Consider the following 8257-nt stretch of genomic DNA (forward strand, 5'->3'; position numbering starts at 1 on the left):
GATTCGGTGCAGTCGGAAGGCTTTGGTATTCATCAGAAATGGTGCGGCCACCCCATGATGTCACTTTTCGAAACAAATTACAGAAAATACTGAATAAAGACAAATAATTAAATTCCGTTTAACTAATACATAATAAGGTTTTTTTTGGCTGGAATTTAGTTACATAATTTTCAAAAAATTATGATTTTTTGTTTTTCAAAATATAAATAAATTTAAAATCTCAAAAATACTGAATAAAGACAAATAATTAAATTCCGTTTAATACATGATATGGTTTTTTTGATGGAATTTAGTTATATAATTTTCAAAAAATTATGATTTTTTGTTTTTCAAAATATAAATAAATTTAAAATCTCTAAAAATATCTAGAATTACTTAAATTTTATGATGATGATGATGGTGGTTAACGTCGTCGCAAAACAATTGTCTATCAGATCTAAAGAAACAAATTATTTATTTTCATTTAAGATTTTATTTCTATACTCAAAAAGCTTGGAGAGAAGCCTCCGGACCTCACTATAATTCATTGTAAAAGGCTAAGGTCAGTATTGTAACAAAGATTGTGAAACTGAGATGTAATGTGGTTGTACGCCGGGCACTCTAAGAGAAAGTGGTTTTCATCCTCAATGTTCCTATTCTCACATATATGGCAGATCCTTTCCATCCATGGCATTTTAGGAACTGCCCAACCACCTGTTTCACTAAATTAAACATCTTAAACTTACAAATTTAAAATCTTAAAATCTAAATTTTAGTAATAATTATAAAATCAATATACTAAATCATTTTTTCATTAAACTATATTAACTATGAAACATTACCATTAAGAACTGATATGATATTTGTTGGAACAAGTGTATACAGTATTTCATTATCTAGAAATCCAGATCAGATACATAATGACATTGAACCAGTCAAATGCGAAACAAGTACTACCACTGCTTCTACAACAACATTTACTTCATTGATGTTCAATATTGCTCCGATCCTACAATGGATTGAATTAAATATATATCAAACTATCATAATATTGGCAAACTGGCCATGCCATACAAACCAAAGTAAGAGACAAGCCCTAAAACACTCGGCTACAGTAAAACCCTATATAAAATAGTTCCTAGATCTTTTAAGATGAGTTTCTTGATTTATTTTCTCACTCTGAAATACTAAAGTGCCATCAAATAGCTTACAGACAGGTCTGAGCGAGTAAGAAAGAATCACCCACATGGTTAGATGTGATGCCCTCCTTTCTGTTCAAATTTAAGCCCCGATATCCTCTTAGGCCAGTGCAGTTTTTCCCTGGGGGGGCTCACTCTGCACACAATGAACGCTGAATCCAAATCCGGAGGAAAGAAAAAGAAACCTTGGGGAAGAGATGAAGTGCTCCTCCTCGGCTTTACTCTAGGTTTTCTCGGCGCAAGAGGACAATTAACAACTTTGGGTATCTTGTTCTCCTTTGAGTTTGGCGTTTTGCAGCCATCTTGATCTTCCATAGCCAGTAGCTCATTCTCCACTGTAACTTCAACCATATCCTGCAGACTATCATTCTTCTGCTGCTCGTGCGAACATGACATCTTGGTTCTCGGATCAGGGCGGCCTGTGACAATCGGTTTCAATAGCGGGAACACCATGTCCTCAATATCGAATGAATCGTCGACTTTCCTTTTGCTAGCAGTTGTTGGATTGACAGTAAGATCAGAACTCATCCCCGTGATTTCAATTATAACATGAACTCCAATACCATTAGGTTGATCCCACTTGCCTGAACCAGAATCCCTTTACAGATTTGAACAAAGAAGTCAGTATATCAATCAAAGAATCATCTGTAAAAAGCAAGATTACTTTGAAATTACAAATTTACATATAATATAGTAATCTATTTTGAAAGTAGTAGCTAAGCCAGACACCAAATTAGTATATAAAATCTCTTCGAAACATGAAATTGCTCCCTGATTGAAATCTACTGGATAAACCACTCAATCTACAGTCTGAAAGTATAGCCTAGAGATTGTGTTCTGAGCAGGCAATCAGGTCAAGAATAGGGGAGGAAGTGGAAGGCGAATATAGCCCACCATGTGATTAAGTCAATCAGCTATGGCTGATCGTGAGACCAATTGAACAGAAATGGAATTAGAGGACAATGAGCTCAGCAACCAATAATATCATGTCGCATAAAAGCTGCTTTAATGAGGGATATTTGGGACCAAGTCCAACGGACAATAAGAAGAGCTTACGAACTCGTGAAACATGCCAGTGTGGCGTGTGAAATGTAGACTGGTTGGTGAGGAATGGGGAATCAGGATTGAGAAGAATAGGAGGAATTACAGCAACAGCAACGGGGAATAAACCCTAATTTTTTCCTGAGCCATTCATGCAGTCAGTCAACTCTGAAATGATTCCAAAAACCGTTCAAAGATAACGATAACCTATACCAGTCAGAAAACGATGTGCAATAATCCGACAATCCAACCATTGTAATAGTAATTTATTAAATTCCCATCTCTGTCCCTTGTTCTTGGTCACCGTACTCTATGCATTTAATACTTGCAAGTTCGTCAGGTGTAGGGTTGTTCTCCATTCTGAAAGATACTGAATTTCACTTTTGTAGTGTGATTTCCATGGATCCACATAAGTGGAGAATATTCATTGCATTTCTTTGCATTGATGCACCATTCAATCAGAAAGCCTTGCACCTTTTCGAAGTGCCTTTTAGAGGTTAGGTAAGGGGTGTTCCATTTTTCCGAGACACTAAAGTGAGTTTTTTCAAGGCATTACAGTGATGGGTTTGCTTTACAGAACATTAAATTGATTGGTTTTGTCATTGCCATGGTTTTTGTGGAGACCACTAAAATCACAGGGCATTTTTTTTTCCCAGCAACGTTGAAGTGAAAGGTTTTTCTGGAGACCACTAAAATCGCAGGGCATTTTTTGTTCCAACAACGTTGAAATGAAAGGTTTTTGTGGAGACCACTAAAATCATAGGGCATTTATTTTTTCCTACAACGTTGAAGTGAAAATATTTTCTGGTTTGGTTTGAAATATTAAAATGACATGTATTTTTGTCCACAATCCTTAATCTCAATGTGACAGAACTTTTGTCCACAACCGAAAGTGGCAGAATTTTTGTCTATTACATTAAAGTAATATGTTCGTAGTGAGGAATTTGTCAGTTTTACGGGCAGGCTTTCTGTTAGAAATCATATTTTTTCTTTTTTCCAAATAGCATATAAATGACATGCCTTTTGTCTACACCGTTAAAGTGATAAGGCAGGTTTCTGTTTCCGACATTTCATGGCAGGTTTTTGTTTCCGACATTTCATTTTCATGTTATGGACGATTTTTTCAACGATACATGAACAGTGTCTTTAAAAAAGTAAAACATATTTTCCCACAACATTTAAATGGCATGTTTTTTTAAGTAAGCTTTTGGTCATATTTCGTTTTTATGTTTTAAGCAAACTTTTCAAAATTGTATGTGATTAATTTTTTTAATGTTGTTATTTATATTTCGTTAATAAATAATAAAAACAACAATAAATTTATTTATTTTTGTGTCAAAGAAGCTCTCTACAATCTAGTATGGGGTAGATTTCACATAAAAATGTAAACCGTAAATGTCAACAACCCACTATGGGGTAGATCTCACATAAAAAATGTAAACATGTAAAATCAATCTAATTATTAGTATGTATAATTACAATATAAATTTAAAATATAAAGAGGTTTACGAACATTGTATGGTAAATAAATAAAAATATAAATAAACTAGAGGTATGGTAAATAAATAAAACCTTTTTTTATATTTTATTTATTTACCATACTTCTATTTATTTATATTTTTATTTATTTACCATACGAGTGTTCGTAAACCTCTTTATATTTTAAATTTATATTGTAATTATACATACTACTAATTAGATCAATTTTACATGTTTACATTTTTTTATGTGAGATCTACCCCATAGTGGGTTGTTGACATTTATTTTTACATTTTTATGTGAAATCTACCCCATACTAGATTGTAGAGAGCTTCTTTGACACAAAAATAAATAAATTTGTCATTGTTTTTGTTATTTATTATTTATTTGCCATACCTCTAGTTTATTTATATTTTTATTTATTTACCATATCTTTGGAGTAAATATAAAAAAAAGGTTTTATTTATTTACCATACCTCTAGTTTATTTATATTTTTATTTATTAAAACATATCTTTTGAGTTTTATTGAAATATAAGGAGGTTTATGGAATAAATATAAAAAGAGGTTTTATTTATTTGCCATACCTCTAGTTTATTTATATTTTTATTTATTTTACCATATCTTTGGAGTAAATATAAAAAAAGGTTTTATTTATTTACCATGCCTCTAGTTTATTTATATTTGTATTTATTTACCATACGAGTGTTCCTAAACCTCTTTATATTTTAAATTTATATTGTAATTATACATACTAATAATTAGTTCGATTTTACATGTTTACATTTTTTATGTGAGATCTACCCCATAGTGGGTTGTTGACATTTACGTTTACATTTTTATGTGAAATCTACCCCATACGAGATTGTAGAGAGCTTCTTTGACACAAAAATAAATAAATTTGTCATTGTTTTTGTTATTTATTAATGAGATATAAATAACAACATTAAAAGAAATAATCACATACAATTTTGGAAGTCTTTTTAGCTGTTACCTTATCGAGAAATCTGAGTCATTGGATATTCTGCTCTGTCTATTTAAAGTGCATAAATTGCATATTCAACTTGTCCTGACTATGAACCACACTGGTTGGTTCGAAACGCGTCAACAAAAATTTCTCCATGTGATTTTCGCCGAAGAATTCTTCAAAAATAAAAAAAGATATAAAGAGGTATGATAAATAAATAAAAATATATCAAATAAGATTAGAGATCAACATCTAATTATATACCAAGCCTATGGGCCAAATACCATGGTAAATAAAAGAGATATGATAAATAAATAAAAATATAAATAAACAAGAGGTATGGTAAATAAATAAAACCTGTTTTTATATTTACTCCATAAACCTCTTTATACTTACTAACACTCAAAAAAGAGGTTTTATTTAAGTGAAGCCTATGGGCCAAATACCATGGGCCAAATTTTTATTAATACCATGCAAAAAAAATTATTATTAACCCTAATATTAATATTAAAAGATTAATAATATTATTAAATCTAATATTCATATTAATATATTATAATATTAATATTATTAAATTTAATAACTTTGGATTAATACAATATTAAATTTGTTATATTATAATATATATTAATATATCATGATATATATTAACTCTAGATATATATGGGAGGGAAGAACAAAGACATAGAGCAATAGAGGTGGAGAGATAGGGGGAGTGACAAGTGACGAGGGAGAAATGGAGATAAACTTAAGGATAAGGGAGAGGAGGAATGAATACAGAGAGAGGAAGATGAGTGTGAGAGGTAGAGAAGGGTAAGAGAGGTAGAGAGAGAAGGAGAGAGGGAGAGAGATAGTGAGACGAAGAGAGAGAGAGAGATGGGGGAAGAGAGAGGAAGGTAGGATAGAAATGGAGAGAGAGAAAGGATGAGAGAGAGGAGGAGAGAGGGAAGGAAAAAGAAAGAAATAGAGACTGAGAAGTGGAGAGAGAGGGATTTGCGAGGGAGAGATGTTGAGAGAAAGTGTATGTTTAGGGGTGAGATAAAAAGACAAAGAAAGAGAGATAGAGAGAAGGGGGGAGAGAAGGAGAGAGAATGGGAGAGCGAGGGTTATAGTAACATAATTGGAGAGAGAGAGAGAGAGAGAGAGAGAGTGATGGGGGAAGAGAGAGGATTGGAGGGAAAAGAGAGAGAAAGAGAGAGGGGGATGGGGGAAGAGAGAGGGAGGTAGGAGAGAAAGGGAGAGAGAGGAAGTACGACAGAGAAGACTTGAGAAAGAGGAGGAGAGAGGAAGGGAAGAAGAAATACATAGAAAGTGAGAAGTGGAGAGAGAGAGGATGAGAGTGATGGGGGAAGAGAGAGGATTGGAAGGCAACGAGAGAGAGAGAGAGGGATAGGGGAAGAGAGAGGGAGGTTGATCCGAATTGGATCAATACAAGATTGTCAAAAGACCATGACTGTATCAGGTCGAATAAATCTCTAAAGAATTCCAGAACAGCGATGAAAGACACCCTGAACCAGTGGAAATAGCAGCCAACGTGGAACAACGAGGACCTCGGTCAAAGCACGCTGACCGAGGCCCATGGAGACCACGCGAGAGGCCAAAGTAGCCCCTGGGAGCCCCGGAATGGGAAAAAGAGGTGATTTTTGATGCACTCATCGCGCATCACTAGGTGAACAGGGCCATAATGGAAATCCCAAGCACTCGGTCACGTGAGGGAACTGGAGGATCGCGGGTGGATAAAGGGAAAAGGCGCTAATCATACAAAGGGGGACCCATGCTCTGGAAACCAACCGTTTTGATCGGGGCGCCCTTAAACGGTAAGAGGTTTTGGATGAAAGTGGAGCGATTCCATACAACGATCGACGCATGGCAAGCAGAGGTGAGAGAAAACCACCATTGATCATGTGCTATCGGTCGAGCAAGTCAACCGCGCGAAATGTGCGTATGGCATCGGATTTGGAGGGCCCAGATCGGACGGCTGAGATCATGCCCAATGGGAAGAAGCGGAATCGACATGCAATTAAGCTGCGTTTTAAAGGGATTTGAAATCCATTTGATCACCACGGTGGAGGAAGAATGCATCCATGACGTAACTGAAGAAATGAACTGATGAAGCATGCTGGCATCGTTTAGAGGAGGACAAGTGGCCACTCCCTGAGCATTCATGGTGATGTCGAATAGGGAACTCCAAGTGCAACTGCAGAAGGGGAAGAGGTAGAGGCGGAAGAGGAAACAAACAGGCATAGGGATCGAATGGCTAAAGCCATGAACAAAGGTAGTCGAATCCATTAGTGGAGAGTTGAGTTAGACAGAGGTCGAGAGATGAAGAAGTGGAACAATGAATCGTGAGAGGAAGACTAAACACAGAGAACAGTAAAGCAAGGCAAAAGAGATAGAGGGCTGAGCTTACCAGCAGCAGCATCGAGCACCAGAGAGCTTGAAGACCCAAGCCCTCCCATAGAGGATCTATCTGGTTTGAGCACCACATTGGGCTCTTTCCATTATACACCGGAAGGTCACAGAGCTGGTAGGAAGAAGAAGAGTCTGTGTACTCCAGTGGCTTGGGGAATCCAAGGACCACCCTGCCAAGTAAAACCTTCTTTAGGTGAACTCACATTGAGTCCATGTATTGTAAATTCTCTGCCTAAAGGCACAATAAAACAAGGCCACCACTGAAAGCTGGACCGAAGATGTAGCCCTGGAGAATAGGGTGAACTCCTTATTAAAATTACTTGTGTCTTTGTGTTTGCTTACTGTATTTCTTTGATGTCTTTCCATTTTATTGTCTGTGTATTAGCAATCTAATCGATCTGTTGCTTCAATAACACAGAACACACACCAGCACATGAGTCTGTAATACCTTAGTTTAATAAATCTTTAACTGATGTCACTCATAGGGTGAATATCAGATCAAGTGGTATCAGAGCTCTAGGCTGTATGACTAGACAAGCTTGTGTTGGTTTAGCTGTGAATGCTTGTAAGATCAACGCTCAAATTAGGAGAAGGAGAGTTGGTGGAAACTAATCCTGAAATTGGGAGAGTCCATTCTCGAAAGACAATGTCAGAAGAAGGTTCTGTAGGGCCAGACCCTCAATTCATAGAGAGTTTCCTAGCTATAAAGTCTATGGTTGAATAAATGTACAGAGACTTTAGAAAGCAAAAGGTGGAAGATGTATCAGGCTCTAAGCAAGAGAAATAAGAAGATGAGTCTCACTTCCATGAAAACTCCAAAGGAAAGGGGAAAGAGGAGAGCTTTTTCACACCTCCTAGTAGCCCTGTGCATAATAAGAAAGTATCTTTGATTAAGTTATATGTTAAATTTGATTTTCCTATATATGATGGAGAGCTAAATGCTGAAAAGTTGGACAATTGGATTAGACAAATTGATGTGTATTGCAGGGTACAGAACATAAACTTAGACAAGAGTAAAATTTAGCTGGCAAGCCTACGCTTAGGAGGCACTGCCTTGGTTTGGTGGGAAGGCAGAACCCAAGTTGATACGAAAAGACATGGTAAGACCATCTCTGTCTGGAGTGACTTTGTTTCTGCAATCAAAAGGCAGTTCTATCTATTGGCCTACATGCAACAAGCCA

At 36.0% G+C, this 8257-nt stretch overlaps 1 protein-coding gene across 1 annotated transcript; it reads right to left on the reverse strand.

Annotated features, from left to right (window-relative positions):
- Positions 1 to 962: 962 nt before the first annotated feature.
- Positions 963 to 2105, reverse strand: LOC149258664 (uncharacterized). The gene has a single exon (XM_089372484.1). The coding sequence runs from the start codon at positions 1704 to 1706 to the stop codon at positions 1230 to 1232; it is 477 nt and encodes a 158-aa protein (XP_089228610.1). The 5' UTR covers positions 1707 to 2105; the 3' UTR covers positions 963 to 1229.
- Between the last annotated feature and the right edge of the window lie 6152 nt (positions 2106 to 8257).

This window comes from Pinus tabuliformis, chromosome 6 (genome assembly GCF_031772625.1).
Source record: "Pinus tabuliformis cultivar Carrire ecotype Pingquan chromosome 6, CPIR1, whole genome shotgun sequence".
In the NCBI taxonomy this organism is placed as follows: Eukaryota; Viridiplantae; Streptophyta; class Pinopsida; order Pinales; family Pinaceae; genus Pinus; species Pinus tabuliformis.

What these genes read in the sequence shown, in the direction of transcription:
- LOC149258664 (XM_089372484.1), bottom strand. Translation starts at nt 1,706, where the DNA reads ATGAGTTCTGATCTTACTGTCAATCCAACAACTGCTAGCAAAAGGAAA.